The sequence below is a fragment of the Artibeus jamaicensis genome, unplaced genomic scaffold (genome assembly GCF_021234435.1).
Source record: "Artibeus jamaicensis isolate MK-2021 breed Jamaican fruit bat unplaced genomic scaffold, CSHL_Jam_final contig_240, whole genome shotgun sequence".
Classification (NCBI taxonomy): domain Eukaryota; kingdom Metazoa; phylum Chordata; class Mammalia; order Chiroptera; family Phyllostomidae; genus Artibeus; species Artibeus jamaicensis.
In genome coordinates, this window is record NW_026521506.1 from 24815656 (window position 1) to 24833940 (window position 18285).

At 35.6% G+C, this 18285-nt stretch overlaps 1 protein-coding gene across 1 annotated transcript in view; it reads left to right on the forward strand.

Annotated features, from left to right (window-relative positions):
• The window catches only part of ABCB7 (ATP binding cassette subfamily B member 7), a 101089-nt gene that overhangs the window by 60129 nt on the left and 22675 nt on the right, over positions 1-18285 (forward strand). Inside the window, exons 4-12 of the mRNA XM_037139565.2 lie at positions 3148-3280; positions 5293-5561; positions 6183-6271; positions 6364-6451; positions 7598-7772; positions 10019-10176; positions 10832-10995; positions 11162-11291; positions 14640-14811. Coding sequence (XP_036995460.2) covers positions 3148-3280; positions 5293-5561; positions 6183-6271; positions 6364-6451; positions 7598-7772; positions 10019-10176; positions 10832-10995; positions 11162-11291; positions 14640-14811 — 1378 coding nt within the window. The remainder of the gene's footprint in view (positions 1-3147; positions 3281-5292; positions 5562-6182; positions 6272-6363; positions 6452-7597; positions 7773-10018; positions 10177-10831; positions 10996-11161; positions 11292-14639; positions 14812-18285) is intronic.

An 18285-nucleotide genomic window follows, 5' to 3' on the forward strand; every position in this document is an offset into this window, starting at 1 on the left:
AAATAAAAATAAATAAATAAATACGAGTGAAATTGTTGGGTCATGGTACATGTATTTTTAACTATAAGAGACTGCCAGAATGTTTTTCCAAAGTCACTTTTTTTACCTTCCCAACAGCAATGTATGAGAATTCCAGTTGTTTCATTTCTTTGCCAACACTTCATATCATCAGGCATATAATGATACCTTATGGTTTCAATATACATTTCTCTAATGTTAATGATGTTGAATATCTTTGCATGTGCTTAGTTGCCATCTATATATCCACTGTGAAGTGTTTATTCAAGTGTTTTTTCCATGTTTTCATTGGGCTGTTGTTTTTTCTGTTGAGTTCAGTGAGTTATTTATACACAGGTTCACCTGTTATCTGAAAGTAGAGCATTCCTATAAAACCTTTCATACACCATAATGGTGTCAAGTGAAGAGTATTGTATGCTTTCTGAAAGTTCTCTATGCACTTTGGTTTTACAGAAGATCCACATTAGTACTGTAACAGGGTTTTTTTTTTCCATAAAAGTGAAAATCCTTTTCAGATTTTTTTTCATTTGGCGAAAACAAGTACTAATGTAGGTCTTTCGTAAAGGCGAGGTGGGAAAATGCAAAAGTTCATAAAGTGGATGATATTTGTTGTGAATATTTTCTCCTAGTCTGTAGCTTAAAAAAAAAATCCCCTGCATAGTATCTTACATAGAAGAAAAGTTTTCAATGTTGATAGTTCTGACTTATCATTTTTTCCTTTATGCATCATGCTTTGATTGTTATGTCTGATAAGTGTTTGGCTAACTCAAGTTCATTAAGATCTTCTGTGTTTTCTTCTAAAAGTTTTTTATGTGAAAAAACTGGAGTCTGCTCAAATTTATTTAAATTGCTTGTACAATACTTTATGACTGGAGCTGGTTTACACAACACATTTTGAGCATATATTTTAGGGTACAAAAAGAGTAAAATATTATGGTCTCTCCCTTATCTGCTGTTGATATGACTATAGTATACTAGGAAAAATTGTGAATTTCATGTCAGACTTGGATTTTAATCCCAGCGCCGCTGCTCACCAGACCTGAGTTTTCTCAGTTATGGGGACAATACCTATTTCATGAAATTGCTATTTCATTTAACTCTCATTCAACCATTTGCGAAGGATGCCTAGCACCATACCCAAGTCACGTAGTTCTTTTTAAAATGTTTTTAGATATTTTATTTATCTTTAGACAGAGGGAAAGGGAGGGAGAAAGAGAGGGAGAGAAACATCAATGTGTGGTTGCCTCTCACATGTCCCCCACTGGGGACCTGGCCCGCAACCCAGGCATGTGCCCTGACTGGGAATCGAACCGGCAACCCTTTGCTTCACAGGCCCATGCTCAATCCACTGAGCTACACCAGCCAGGGCGGGGCAGTAGATTTTATACATACAACTGATACTCTTTAGAGTAGGCTGTACTAATATTCCCCCAAAGCATCCATGGTAAGAAGCAAGTCTGCTTGGGATTCAAGGCAGAGGCCAATTTTATTATTTTTTAAAATATTTTATTTACTTATTTTTAGAGAGAGGGAAAGGCAGGGAGAAAGAGAAGGAGAGAAGCATCAATGTGTGGTTGCCTCTCGCATGCTCCCCACTGGGGACCTGGCTCACGACACAGGCATCTGCCCTGACTGGGAGTCGAACCAGCAACCCTTTGGTTCGCAGGCTGGTGCTCAATCCACTCAGCCACACCAGCCAGGGTCCAAGTTATATAGCTCTTGTTCACAAAATATTTTGCCATAAAAAGTTATACTGAAATTGAGAAGACAGTAAGTACTGACTGGGCTGTGGTTTTCAGAGAAGCCATTGTGATGGGAATAGGATTCAAAGTGGGTTTTGAAGAATGGAAAGGTCTGGAAGGTAAATCAGGTGGGAGACCATAAGTAAAAGCAACAGCCTGAGGTTAAATGGTTATGTGAGAATCACAATTGAGAATTAATACTACTTGAAACCTTCTATTCTATTAGATTGTATTCTGGAAATTAGAAATCTTAAAAGCTGTAAGCAGTTTATCTTATAGTGTTACATTCTTAAAAATATCTCAATATCTGCTGTGTATTTTAATGATATTGTTTGGTTGCTAAGATACTTGTATACCATACTTTGAAATCTTGATAGCTCCTCTCAGTTGTAGGTAAATTTAGGCCTGTTGACAATAAATTCTTTATGTTTAACACAGATGAAAGATGTAATAATGGAACATTGAAAAGAGCTGGAATATCAGTGTTTTTGTTAGCCCTTATACAATTGTTTTCACATGTTATTAATGTACATAAATTTAATCTCTTCAAAGAGAACTTTGGCAGTCTAACTAGTTTGCTGTTTATAAATGATGGCTGATGTTTTTGATTCTGTAACTTTGCATACAAATGTGAGTGATTGAATATTTGCCTTTAATATAAGAAAGCACTATTTCCTAATTTTCATATATTGGGGGTATTGTGGAGAAATAGGTTAGATTTTGAAAATTAGTTTGGTATTCAATGGGTTTTATTTTGTATAGCATTGGAACAAAAGAGTCTTTTTGTTGAGCAAATACATCTAGCAGTGTTATTTGTTTTTCCAGTGGTGAATCAGCTAAAGGTAATTGTAATTTATTTGCTTTTGAGACTTTTTGCTATATAATTTAAATTTTACCATTATTTTGGGGAATGAATAATTTTATATACATTTATTGAATACCTGTTCTATATAAAGCATTATATTAATCATGGGTAGGACCAAAAGAGGGCTATGATACAGACTACCAAGGATGTAGTAGGAAAGAAAAATATATACACAAATAACTGTAAGGCAGTTCACCATACCATGAGCTCTGTAGGATAATGGAGAGAGCTTTTTTGAGTGGGATGATCAGGAGTGATTTCATGGATGCAGGAGCATTTAACTAATAATGCACATAGTTTGTAAATGAATGTTAACATGGCGGTCATTGTAAGGTAGGAATTCTGAAATGATAGCTCTCCCAATGCCAAAGATTTTATCTTTATAAAGTGGGAAAATCATTCCAATACTAGTAAATGGTTAATAGCAAACAGTCCCATAAATATTAATGTAAGGTAAATGTTTATACTTTAATAAATAAATATTTTGCATATGATGGGTAATTGCTGCTTTTATGTTTTTAGGGCATGAATATTGTGGTTCCCTTCATGTTTAAATATGCTGTAGACAGCCTCAACCAGATGTCGGGAAATATGCTGAACCTGAGTGATGCACCAAATACAGTTGCAACCATGGCAACGGCAGTTCTGATTGGCTGTATGTGTGATTCTTTAATCTGTCTACAGGTGTTGACTTTCTTCAAGAGGGTTTCATCATATTTGAGCAGATGACCTTTTCACTACAAATACATCTTAGCATTTTGGATATTTATCATTTTGTGTGAGATTTTTTTATATGTGGTTTTTAAAAATTCTTTATATGATATACTTTCCAAAAATTCTGTTAATAAGAGTCTCATTCTCCAAGTTCTAGAAAACACTGAAATGAAACGAAGACATTAAATATATAATAACCACTTCTAATAGTTAGGCTTCTATAGGATAACTTTTCAGTAAGGCTAGTTATTTTCTTGCTGCTATTGTTATTAGCTGTTAAATGGGACATAGGTAAATAATGATATATGTGCATTTAATGCTTTATTGAATTATATCCAATAACTGCAACACAAATCCACAATTTGCAGAAAAGAGAACATTTTGCATATGATATATTAGAAATGACACTTTATGAGACTCAGGAGATTAGAATGGGGCCATGCTTCAGTCAATGCACTTGATTTTTTAGGATTTCAGTTTTATCATTTGTTATTTAGGAGAATTGAATTAGATTTAAAAAAACACAACACATACTGTACATTTACCCACAGTAAGGCCATATGGGCTGTTATGTATTGAAAGTATATACTTGGAAAAAAATCTTTTTAACACCTAGAACCTATGAGGGGAATAACATTGAAAGGGATCCATGGTGGTGGAAAGATTGGTAATACTAAGTGAAATAAGCCAGACAGTGAAAGACAAGTACCATATGGTCTCACCTATAAGTGGAACCCAATGAACAAAACAAACAAGCGAGCAAAATAGAACCAGAGACTGAAATAAAAAACAAACTGACAGCAACCAGAAGGGAAGGAGGAGGGAGATAACGTGGGAAAGAAGGGGAAGGGTTGTCAAGGAACATGTGTGAAGAACACATGGACAAAGCCAAAGGTGGGTAGGATTGAGGGTGGGAGGTGGGGGTGGGTAGGGTGGGGGGCAGAGGGGTGGGAATAATGGGGACAACTATACTTCAACAACAATAAAAAAAGAATTGAAATCAGGATCTTGAAAAAAAAAAAAAGATTGGTACTGTCTAAGCTAGATGCTTTTTAGGTTTCTTTTAGTGTAAAGGAAATAGACTCCCAGGAAGTCCAGGAAGCTCAAAGAGTCCCAAAGAAGTTGGATCTAAGGAAGCCCACACCGAGGCACATCATAATTACATTAGCCAAGATGAAAGATAAGCAGAGAATCTTAAAAGCAGCAAGAGAAAAGGAGAGAGTTACCTTACAAAGGAGTTCCCATTAGACTATCAGCTGAAACCTTGCAGGCAAGAAGAGACTGGAAGGAAGTATCCAAAGTCATGAAAAGCAAGGACCTACATCCAAGATTATTCTCTCCAGCAAAGCTATCATTTAGAATGGAAGGACAGATAAAGTGCTTCTCAGATAAGGTCACGTTCAAGGAGTTCCTCATCACCAAGCCCTTATTATATGAAATGTTAAAGGGACTTACCTAAGAAAAAGATAAAAACTATGCACAGTAAAATGATAACAAACTCAAGAAACAAAAACAAAAACCAAGCAAATAAATAGAACAGGAACAGAATCACAGAAATGGAGATCACATAGAGAGTTTCCAGTGGGGAGGAGCAGAGAGGAGAGAGGCGGAAAAGGTACAGAGAATAAGAAGTATAAATGGTAGGTACAAAATAGACGGGGAGGTTAAGAATAGTATAGGACATGGAGAAGCCAAAGAACTTGTATGTATGACCCGTGGACATGAACTAAGTGGGCGGGGGGGGGGGGTTACTGGAAGCATGGGAGTATTGGGTGGAGGGGAGCAAAGGGGAAAAATTGGGACAACTATAACAGCATAATCAATAAAATATATGTTAAAATATTCAGTGATATATTAATTCATTGTACAAACACTTTCTGAGCCTTTACCATTTTCACACTCCTATGATTCTAATGTTTTTCTACCCTATTTTTCTCCTGAATGTATTATTAGATGGTATATCAAGAGCTGGAGCTGCCTTTTTTAATGAAGTTCGAAATGCAGTATTTGGCAAGGTAGCCCAAAATTCCATACGAAGAATAGCCAAAAATGTCTTTCTTCATCTTCACAACCTGGACCTGGCTTTCCACCTGAGCAGACAGACAGGAGCTTTATCAAAGGCTATTGACAGAGGGACAAGGGGAATCAGTTTTGTTCTGAGTGCTTTAGTATTTAATCTTCTTCCCATTATGTTCGAAGTCTCTCTTGTCAGTGGTGTTTTGGTAAGTAAAACGTTTTCTTCTTAACAAGCTTTTATGTTCTCATTAGTGGCTATTTAGTATTGTACTTGTACCTATTGAGACAGTGTGTGTCTGTGGTTTGAAGGCAAAATTCCATGGTGCCAGAAGGATTATACAGTTCATTTGATAATTTACTACAAGCTTCAAGGAATTGTCCAAAATCCTTACTCTGTTGTTATTATGAAGAGCTGTTCAGTTCTAAATATTGGTCAGTCATTTAGTTCGTGCTTGCAGTTTATGTTAGCAGAGATTTTTGTATAGAACTTTAGACTGATGTGCTCAGGTTATCTGGGTTTCTATTCACCACTCATTTTAGGCAATTTTATATTTTATAATTAAAAATGTGTGTTTATTTATTTATTCGTCTCATGGCTCTCTGAACTATTATCAGCATTTGACAATAGCATCATGTGGCCAGTGTAGTTTGGCTTTCTCCTCTTGTTACCTAAAGTAGATTTTCTAAGGTATTTGATTTCTGACCCAAATAATTATTCATTTATTCACCAACATTTTGTTTAAATTCTTTGAGATTTGCTGCTGTATATTATAAACTATTTGATGAGAACAATGACTGTTTCTCTTTTCTGTTTTTGCCTTCTTCAGTATTACAGATGTGGTGCCCAGTTTGCATTGGTGACTCTTGGGACACTTGGTGCATACACAGCATTCACAGTCGCCATCACTCGATGGAGGTAAGGTATTCTGCAGAGGTTGGTCAAGGTTCAGAAATTAGTTATGCTGTTGTAACAGACATTTCATGCCTATGCAAATCTTTGTCTTCCAGAACTAGATTTAGAATAGAAATGAACAAAGCAGATAACGATGCAGGTAACGCTGCCATAGACTCACTGCTGAATTATGAAACTGTGAAGGTACTATGTTTAATTACACTTTCCTCAGCCTTTCACGCTGCACTAAGAATTGTTCTGCTATTTAGTTTAATGGGGGCTGGAAGTTAGAGCTTCAGATTCAAATAGTATCTGTAGGTGTGATAGAATAATAGTACTTTATTGTTTTTCTTTCATTTAGAAATTGTCCTTTATTTCTACCTGTGTTTTTTGTGACAACATCAGATTTTACCTTCTGAATTAATTTATAAGTGATAAGAGTATGGTTAGCCTTTTGATTCAGAATGAACACTAAGCTAATCAATTTAGCATGTAAGTTCTTGACTTTATCCCTCAGAGTACCTAGCATAGTGCTCTTTTTTTTTCAGTGTTTCATTTATTTGTTCATTTTTCTCTTTAACAAAAATTCTTGAATGCCTCTTGTTTGCAAAGCATTATGCTAAGCCCTGTGAGGGGGAAGATGGTAAAAAAATGATTCATATATAATCTTTGCCCTCTCAGAATTTACTAATCTGCTGGGAGAGTTAAAGAAAGTATACAGGTGACTATACAAGAAGGCATAATGTGGTGGGGGCCTTGAGCACTGTCAGTTCAGTGTTCCGGAGGATATGCGGAAGTTTTATGAAGGAAGTGACATTGATGGCTTTTTAAAAATATGGGTTTAATTAACTAGGCATTGCATAAGTGTTTGTGGGATGAATTTCAGGGACTTTTCAAGTACAGTGCTTTGTACAAAACTGCAAGAGTACCCGCAGTCCAGTGTATTGAAAGTCAGTTTAAAAATTTTTTCCAAACAACAAAACAAACAAGCAAGCAAAATAAAAACAAAGACACTGAAATGGAGAACGGGGGGATGGTGACCAGAGGGGAGGGAATTTCAGGGGAAAAAGGGGAGAGATTTAGAGGAGCTAGTATAAAGGACACATGGACGACAGCTGAGGGGGGTGGAAATGGGAGGGAGGTGGGGAGCACGGGGAGTGGGCTGGGAAGGGAGTAAAAGGCAGACAACTGTACTTGAAAAATAGTTAAATATAATCACTTTGGGTCATGGTGCCAATAACTTAAAAAAAATTTTTTTTCATACATGAAGTCTGATAAAAATACTAATCATTTAACAGAACAAATTCTAATTATATGTGTATATACTTACTGTTTTTGTATGTTTTGTAGTATTTTAATAATGAAAACTATGAAGCACAAAGATATGATGGATTTTTGAAGACATATGAGACTGCTTCATTGAAAAGTACCTCTACTCTAGCTATGCTGAACTTTGGTCAAAGTGCTATTTTCAGTGTTGGTTTAACGGCTATAATGGTGCTTGCCAGTCAGGGAATTGTGGCAGGTAATGGATCTGTGGTTTTTAGCAATTATAGATGTCTCATTTAACCTTTATAAATAATGATTAATGTAAGGAATGTGTATATTAGTCTTAATTATAATGCATGTTCAGTGATGTGCTTTAATATCCTTGGAGTACTTTCCTTTTTTTGTATCAAAATGTGTTCTCTTGATTGTATGATGTTTCTTTCTTTCTAAAATTATATTTTATTGATTATGCTATTATAGTTGTCCCAATTTTTTTCCCATTGCCCCCTTCACCCTGATCTCCCATTCTAGCAGTCCCTTCCTTATTCCATGTCCATGGATCATACACACAAGTTCTTTGGCTACTCCATTTCCTATACTGTTTTTAACATCTCTCTGTCTATTCTTTTCTTTTAAGAGATTTTATTTATTTGTTTTTAGAGAGCGGGGAAGGGAAAGAGAAAGAGAGGGAGAGAAACATCAGTGTCTGCTTGCCTCTCACATACCCCCTACCAGGGACCTGGCCCACAACCCAGGCATGTGCCCCAACTGGGAATTGAACCGGCAACCCTTTGGTTCACAGGCCGGCACTCAGTCCACTGAGCTGCACAGCCAAGGCCCCCTGTATATCCTGTACCTACCATTACATACTTCTTAATCCCTGTACCTTTTGCCTCTTCTCCCTCCCATCTGGTAACCCTCCAAATGATCTCCATATTTATGGTTCTGTTTCTCTTCTGCTTGTTTGCTTAGTTTGTTTTTTAAATTCAGTTATTGGTAGTTGTGAATTTATTGCCGTTTTAATGTTCATAGTTTTGATTTTCTTCTTTTTCTTAAATAAGTCCCTTTAACATTTCACATAATAAGGGCTTGGTGATGATGAACTCCTTTAACTTGACCTTATCTGGGCAGCGCTTTATCTGTCCTTCCATTCTAAATGATAGCTTTGCTGGGTAGAGTAATTTTGGATGTAGGTCCTTGTTGCTTTTTATCACTTTGAATACATCTTGCCAGTCACTTTTAGCCTGCAAAGTTTCTTTTGAAAAATCCGCTGTCAGTCTTATGGGAACTCCTTCGTAGGTAACTCTCTGTCTGTCTCTTGCTGCTTTTAAGATTCTCTCTTTATCTTTAACTTTTGGCATATGAGTTATTATATGTTGGTGTGTTCCTGTCTACATCCATCTTGTTTGGGACTCTCTGTGCTTCCTGGACATGTGGGTCTAGGATGGTGTGTTCCCCTCTTACTAATCTGAATGGATGTTACTTCTTTAATTCCTTGGTTATTGGACTTCCATACTGATTGCTCTTTGATGGGTTATACTTGTTTTTTAGTTATACTTTTTGCTGTGGTTGTGCAAGGATGTGTGCTCTGTTACCTACGCCTCTATCTTGACTGGAAGTCTATTTCTTTTTAACACTATAATTTTAGCCCTGACACTCTCGTTGATTGGGATTACTATTTATGTATTTTGTGGGGCTACAGTCTGATTCTTTCAAGAGTAACTTTTTTCAGCATCTAATATCACTGATTTCTCTTATTGACCTAAAAAGCAATGTAACTAATTTAATTTAGTGTGTAGTCCAAAGGACTAAAACTCAAGCAATTTTTTCTTTAGAATTACTGTTAACCTTTTAACTTTTCTAATGGTTTCTCATTTGCAAACATTTTAAAACTAATGTCTGTTCTTTTTTTTAATAACCTGCCTACTCAGGATTCATCTATTCACTGTGACATTAATGCATAGTTTATCATTTTCAATCATGACAGCCATTTGCTCCAGTCTTTTAATATATACTCTTTTTTAAACTTCCATTTTATATTATAAATAAACTAGTTTAAGGAGAGATTTTTAACCCTTGGTTTCTATCATCACTTAAGCTGTTCTTTTTTGTGTTTTTATGTATAGTGTATGGGTGTACTGTTCCCATTCTACTTAGCATGTATCAAGTGGCCTGTATTCCTGAATTATGGATTAAAGGGTGAAGGGGGTCAAATATATGGTGATGGAAGATTTAATTTTGGATGGTGGGCACGCAGTGCAACATATAGATGATGTATCATTGAGTTATACCCTTGAAACCTATATCATTTTATTAACCAATGTCACGCCAATAAATTTAATTCTTAAAAAATGCTTTGAAATTTAAGTAGGCCGAAGTTGCTGATTTTGTACATTTTGAACGGTATTCCAGAGTTGTAGATTATAAACTTCTCTCCATTAAATTGAAACAGTTCATAACATCTAAAATATCCTTTTCTTCTTCTGCCAAATGCATATTAAGGTACCCTTACCGTTGGAGATCTAGTAATGGTGAATGGACTGCTTTTTCAGCTTTCATTACCCCTGAACTTTCTGGGAACTGTATATAGAGAAACTAGACAAGCACTCATAGATATGAATACCTTGTTTACGCTTCTTAAGGTAGACACCCGAATTAAAGTAAGTAATTTATTTAGTACCTTTTTAAAAGCATGTGAGCTTTATCCCACTAGAGGATTACTCTAGGGGAATATTTGTGCATCGCCATGTTAGCAAACCAATTTCTTTTTTGCAGAAATTGGAACTAACATGTGTATTAAGAGGTCGTTTATGGCTTTTACTTCTATGTTTAGAGACCTTACAATGTTAGCAAAGAATATTAGACCTAGAAGCTAAATTTTGTTAACTTGAATTATTTGCATTTGCACTTGATTTACTTTTAGAATAATGATATAAAGTCTTTAATTGCCTCAACTTCCTTACGCCACTGTCCAGCATCCCTTTAACTACACCAACCTCAAAATTACTGAAAAATCAAACCATCCAGGATTTTTTACCTGAGCAGTGAGAACTGAAAAAATAAGTCTTTAAAAATTTTTTTATTGTTGTTCAATTATAGTTGGACATTTTCCCCCATTACTCTCCCCTGCCCTACCCACAACCACCTGACACATTCAGTCCTTTAAAAGCATGCTTAGAAGCAGTCTAACTCTACTTATAAACCTCCTTTTTCCCCATTATTTTCCCTTTTCTCTCTGTGAATTAGAAAATTATCTGTATAGCTTCACTCTAGGCAGTATGTAAAGTGGCTGTTTTTTTTTCTCTTTTCTGCTAGGACAAAGCTATTGCATCTCCCCTTCAGATCATACCACAGACAGCTACGGTGGCCTTTGACGATGTGCATTTCGAATACATTGAGGGGCAGAAAGTTCTTAATGGAATATCTTTTGAAGTTCCTGCAGGAAAGAAAGTGGCCATTGTAGGAGGTAGTGGGTCAGGGTGGGTAATTCAGTTATTTATAAAATTCTGCATCATTGATTAATGATTCCCAGTGTAACATTTTTTTTTAGCAAAATAAATGATTAGTGTGGTTTAAGATGGGTTCTCTGAGAAGCTAAATAATGCCCTGAGAAGCTAAATAACCTTTCCTTGTCTCCAATTTTAGGAAAAGCACAATAGTGAGGCTGTTATTTCGCTTCTATGAGCCTCAGAAGGGTAACATTTACCTTGCTGGTCAAAATATACAAGATGTGAGTCTGGAGAGCCTTCGGAGGGCAGTGGGAGTAGTACCTCAGGTATTTAAATGAAAGAAGAAAACTACTTGGGGGAAGATTTATTTATTGAGTTGGTGGCTCTTTTGCTAGAATAATTTGAATCCAAGGAGTCAATATATGCTAATTAGGAAATGTTAGACCCTACAGGTCAAATTGTTACCAAAAAGACTGAAAAAAAATGAATAGAAAATCTGTATATTAGAAAGATTTTTTAAGTTTTAGAAAAATAGCATAATACCAGAGGAAAGAGTCAACACTGGTGTCAAACAGAACCTGGTTCTTTTTAAAAATTATTTTTAATGGACTTTATTCATTCTACTATGTGTATCATACACCTGCTACATGCAGGCACATTCTGAGAAAACTAGCAGCACTCAGTGAGCCTGCAGTCTGTTAACTTCACTTATAGTAAGAGTATCTGACGGTCATAGGAGTCATCATTTGAGCTCTCTTTTCTGTGTCACTCTGTGTCAACATGAGGATCAGGGGTTTGTGCCCAGAGAGCAGCTTTGCATTCCTGCTCTGCCCTGAGTGCTGAGCACTTTGGTTCAAACAGAACCCGATTCTAACCCCAGTTCTACCCTTAGAAATTCTGTAGTCTTGAGCCTTGGTTTCCTCATCTGTAAAATAAGGATATTATTACTCTTATAAGATAGAATTATTACGGATTAGAGATAATGTGGGTAAGCCCCCAAGCACAATACCCATGACATAATTATTCAGTAAATAAAAACTTGACTGTAATTTTGAACAGTTTTGGGTGCAGTAAGTAAATTTGTAAACGTTACAAAGCAGTTTGGCTACCATCCTCAAGTTTGTATGCCTTGTTCACCTCTCTCCCCTTGAGACAAAACACAGTCCCTGACACATAGTAAGCATTTAACGAGTACTTGCTGAATGCCTTTGGTGGGGGGAATAAATTTAGAGTAAGAGTTGAGAAGACAAGAAGGACATAGCTTTATAGGATGTCAGTTTTTCTTATGCTGCAAACCAATAGAGAAACCTGGGATTTAGTTACTGACTGCAGCCTAGAATGGAAATCAGATCCCTGGGAGAACTATAGAAAAGGGATCAGAAAGGGCTGTGTAACTTGTAAGACGTCCCCAAGTGATCTGACACGTTCCATGCTACCCTGTCCTCCCTTTCACTGAGAATCCCAAATGTTAGTGTACATGAATCGTCTGGGCAGATTATTGAAATTCCAGCTCACTTTTACACACCTCAGTTCTCGTTTAGGATAGCAAGGTAGGGGCCAGAAATCTGCATTTTAAAATATGCCACCTAGGTGATTCTGACACAGAGCATATGTAGACTGTATGTTAGAAAACAGTGACCTAAACTGTATAGCAGGTGAACTGAATTCTTTTCTGTGCCTACTTAGTGCTCAGTGTCCTCATCCGTATAACTATGTATAACTGAATTCTCGCCATTCTCTTTTGACAAATAAAGCATTTTATTCACTAAGGAAGAATATATGTGGTCAATAAAGGAAAGAAATGTTCATTCTTATTGGAGGTCTTAGCAATTTAAATTAAATCAACCGCGGGATGCCATTTTTTACTTACTAGATCAGTAAGGATTTTAAAATTCATAACATCCAGTTTGGGCAGGGCTGTATAAAATGGCCACTCTATTGTTTTGCTGGTGGTAGTGTACAGCTTTCCTGATGAACAAATTGGCGATATGTATAAAGAGCCTGAAAAATACTCATACCTTTTATTTTAATAGTTCTACCCCTAGAAAATTTTAGTCGTGAAATAAACAGATGTGAACAGATTTTTATATGCAAAGATATTCATTACAGCAGTATTTATACCACCAGAGTTAGAAACAATATAAATGTCCAACAACAAGTAGCTTGTTAAATTACATAATATCAAATGCCATACAGCCATTTGTAAATGCCATGTCTGTAAAGAATATTTAATGTGGGCAAAATACCCTGAAAAAGAGGATACCAAAACAAAACATGCTATCCCAGCTTTATAATATTAAATGAATATGTGTCAGTAGAGAAAAAAGATAGGAGAAACATTTTGGTTAATAGTAGTTATTGCTGGCTGGTAGGATTAGAGATTATTTAATTTATTTTACCTTCTTTTTTGTATTTTCAAAGATTCTGTTAGCATTTGTTTTTTACTAGCATTTGTTAACTTTTTTCTGAATATAAAATATTTTAAAATAAGCATTTTTCTTTATAGAGCATTAAGCTCATTAAGTTTAAGTACTAACTCAATAAAAGAATGTTCTATATTAGTAGTAGGAATATGATTAAAATATCTGAAACTCTGGGGCTGATTATGATGTTAAAGAAGTCTTAATTAAGTGTCCTGGTTAATGTCAACTAATGGAGTCATTTTATTGGAGACTTAAAGAGAAGTGGGAGATGGATGCTCTAATTGAATTTGGTTTAGTTTGCCATGTCAGAATAAGTTGAAATAGGGAATGGATATTTGCAATGAACTTTAAAAAAAAAACCCAGAGTCCCTAAATTCTTTGTTTTCTGTGTTTTAAGTTTAATTTAAAAGCTTTGAGAAACATATGAAGTCATATTCTTCCTCACTAGTAATTTGGGAAATGGTAATTTAAACAAAAAGCACATTTTACCCCTAAAGTAGCAACAACTAAAATTTAGTAATACCCAGGAATGCTGAGCATGTAGAGAGAGACCTGGTACCCTCATACACTGTTGGTTAAAATGCATACTTTTCAGAGCATTTTAAGGTAGTTGTGCAAAACCGTCAGTGGGTAAATGTATGATTATCTTTCAACTCATCAATCTACTTATAAGAATCCTTCCTACAGAAATACATGGGTGCGCAATGTCATATGTACAATGATACTTTAATTCAACATTCTTTGTAGTAACAAAAATTTGGAAACGACATTGATGTCCGTCAACAGAGAAATGGATAAATAAATGATGATATATCCTAGTATTATACAACTGTTAAAAAGAATGAAGTAGGTTTCTGTTACTGATATATACTATCTCCAGGATATGTCAAATGAGAAAAGCAATTTGCAAAGTAATGCATATAGTATAGCCCCATTTGTGTTAGAAAAAAAGCCTGTGTTTAGGTATCTGAATGAATTGAAAAATGATGTGAATGATACCCAACAAATTGTTCATAACGATTAGCTCTGGGAAAGGGAAACGGAATTGCGGGGATGGGGGGTGGTAAAGGCACTTGTCATGTTATACTCATTATGACTTTATGTCTTTACTGTTATTTTAATAATTTTTATGATGACCATAAATGTATGTGTGGGTATATATCTATATCTGTGTATCTTATCTATCTATCTATCTATCTATCTATCTATCTATCTATCTACCTACCTACCTACCTACCTGATCTGCTCTAGGATGCCGTCCTCTTCCATAACACCATTTACTACAATCTGTTATATGGAAACATCAATGCTTCACCTGAGGATGTGTATGCAGTGGCAAAATTAGCTGGACTCCATGATGCAATTCTTCGAATGCCTCATGGATATGACACCCAAGTAGGGGAACGAGGACTCAAGCTTTCAGGTAATCAGATTTAAAATCTGCTCACCCCCTTGGATACTCCCTTCAAGCTTTAATTTGTCTGAGCCATTTTCTAAAAAAATGTAGTAACAGAATTCAAACTTACGGCCCATCCAAATGCTTTAGACTAGGTCCCCAGTGTCCTATCCATCACTGTAAGCAATCTAATATGTAGTACTAGGAAGTAACTGCTCTTAAGTCATGCAAGTTTTTTTTCCACGTGCAGCTGCAAACATGTTAAATGCTTAAGAGTAAGTTATGTATATAGCTCAAGTCAGTATTAACTTAAAATTCATATTCTTAATATTAAAGGAAAGCCCAGATCATTATTCACTTGGGAAAGTAGTAAGAGTAGAGAAAAGTAATTGGTGAAAGTAGCATATCTCATCATAATTTCCTAGATTATGTTTAAATTTTTTTATCCTCACCCAAGGATCTGTTTTTTAAAAATTGATTTTAGAGAGACAGGGAGAAAGAGAGAAACATCAGTGTGAGAGAGAAATATCAATTGGTTGCCTCTTGTATGCACCCCAATCAGGGATCAAACATACAACCTAGGTATGTGCCCCAACTGGGATTTAAACCCACAACCTTTCAGTGTATGGGATGATGCTCCAACCAATTGAGCCACCCGGCCAGGGCAATTTCCTAGATTATTATGTGATGTTTTCAGTACTTTAGACCTGCTCGTAGTGGATATACATAACTGCTAAATTTTTTTGTAACTAAGTTTTCAATTACAGTTACGTACAATATTATATTAGTTTCAGATGTACAAAACATAGTGATTGGACTTCCATATACTTTACAAAATAATCACCCCAGTAAGTCTAGTACCCATCTGACAGCATACACTTACCTGCTATACTTTCCTTACAGCCATCTTCATTGTTATGCCCTTTTTCATTCAGTGGTCAGGTAAATTTTGGGGCTTGTACATTTGTATTTAAGTGTTTAGTTACGAGGTTGGTAAGGTTTAATGATGGCTGAATTATTTGGAAGGTCTATAAATATGTTTCTTTGCCCTAATTATTTGAATTTTATAGTACAATGATATCTAATGCCTAAAAGTATTAATGTAATTTATAGAAACATACTACATCTTTTACGATTATTTTTCATCCTATTTTAGTTTGAGGAGGAAGTGTACAGATTAGGGATGGGGATAAGGCAAAAAGGGAATAAAGTATAGTATGCATGAATTTTAATGAATCCCCATTCCTCCTTGTTACAACTGGTGTCATTTATTCACAACATTGATTAGGTACATATTGTGTGCAATCTACTAACCCTTTGAAAGTTAAAAAGATGAAACATAAGTTAATCTTCTCTTAAGAAATTTACAGTCTCTTAGAAAGTTTTGATGTAGGTTTTGAAAATGTTAAGTTTATTTTCAAGTTAAATTGATTTGTAATAGTTATTTGGTCATTACCCAATGATATGAGGTGCCTCTATGATTCCAGTCCACGTTTATACTTTAGCATTGCTTTTCATAGGAGTAGTTGTCAATTAGCTAGCCCACCCTTCATTATTTGCCCATTTGTCTAATTCTGGAAATTCCCAGTTTGTCATGTAGTCTAGACTAGCTGCCCCAACTTCAGACTCTGACACAGTTGGCTCTGTCACACTCCATTCCCCAATCATTTTTTCCTCTCAGCATGCCTCTGAAGGTAGGAATGGCTAAAGAAATTTTATTCTTACTTGTACCCATCACCTTACATGCAGACATCTCAAAATGAGCAATACATTATTTAGCATCTCTGATCATAATTCTGGTAGATATAAATATATGCTGTTCTTTAATTTCCAAAATTCTACTGAATAAAATTGAAACTGGGTTGGTTTCCATTTGAACTTTGGGGCACATGTCAAAAACTTTTTGGTGGTAAAACCACAGTGCAATATATAGATGATGTACTATAGAATTGTATACTTGAAACCTATATACTTTTGTTAACCAATGTCAGCGCACTAATATTGAGTAAAAATCTCAAATTTTAAAAAAATTAGTCCTTCCTCTGAGTGTCTGCTTTTTTTTTTAATGTTTTATTTATTTTTTAGAGAGAGGAAGGGAGGGAGAAAAAAACATCAATGTGTAGTTGCCTCTCACACTCCCCCTACTGGGAACTTAGCCTACAACACAGGCTTGTCCGGTGGGTAGCCTGGGAATCAGGCCAGCAACCCTTTAGTTCACAGGCCAGTGCTCAATCCACTGAGCCACACAAGCCAGGACTGAGTGTCTCCTTTCTTCAGAAGCTTTCTGCTGCTGAGTTGCTAGGTAGATATAAGATAGTTCTGTCATGGTGCCTGCTTTGATAGGAGGCTTTTGATCTTATGAAATGGGGAAGAGTGTGGATAGTATGAATATAAACTTAGTCATTAATATTACATATAAGGAACCTCTTTTTCAAGTTGAAAATAATTGCAGAACAAATAAAAGTAGAAAGTACTTGGTATCGCAGATAATCAAAAAGTGAAACAAACTTGTTTCCTGAAGAGGTTACTGAAGCTAAAAAATAGTTTTTTCAGACATTAATAAATTAATGGATAATGGACCAAAAAAGAAGCCAAGATGTATATATTCAGCAAAGCCCTATTTTTTACATGATCATACCTGGAAGATATTTTGGGTTTGGTTCCAGAGCCCTGCAATAAAGTGAAATAACAAAACAAAGAGAGTCACATGACTTTTTTTTTTTTTGGTTTTCCAGTACATATAAATGTTAAGTTTACACTACCCTATAATCTGTTAAGTACACAATAGAATTATGTCTTAAATCAATATAACACATTAATTTAAAAATATTTTATTGCTAAAAATACTAACAATCATCTGATCCTTCAGTTAGTCATAATTGTTTTGGTGATGGAGGATCTTGCCGCGTTGTTAATGGCTGCTGACTGATCAATGCTGGTAGTTTCTGATGTTTGGGGTGGCTAAATAAAATAACAATGAAGCTTACCTCATCACATGACTTTTCCTTTCACAGATCATTTTTTTCTGTAGTATGTGATGCTGTTTAATAATATTTTGCCCACAGTAGAGCTCATTTCAAGTTGGAGTCAATCCTCTCAGAGCTGCTGCTGCTTCAACTAAGTTTATGAAATATTCTAAATCCTCTGTTGTCACTTCAGCAATATTCACAGTATCTTTACCAGGGGTAAATTCTGTCTGAAGAAACCACTTTGCTCATTCATAAGAAGTAACTCCCCATCCATTACAAGTTTATCATGAGATTGCGGCAATTCAGTCACATCCTCAGCCTCCACTTCTAATTCTAGTTGTCATGCTATTTCCATTACACCTACAGTCAATTCCTCTACTGAAGGTTTGAACCCCCCCCCCAAAGTCATCCATGAGTATTGGCATCAACTTCTTCCAAATTCCTGTTAATGCTGATGTTTTGACTGTTTCCCATGAATCACGAATGTTCTTAACGACCTCTAGAATGGTGAATCCTTTCCATAAGGTTTCCA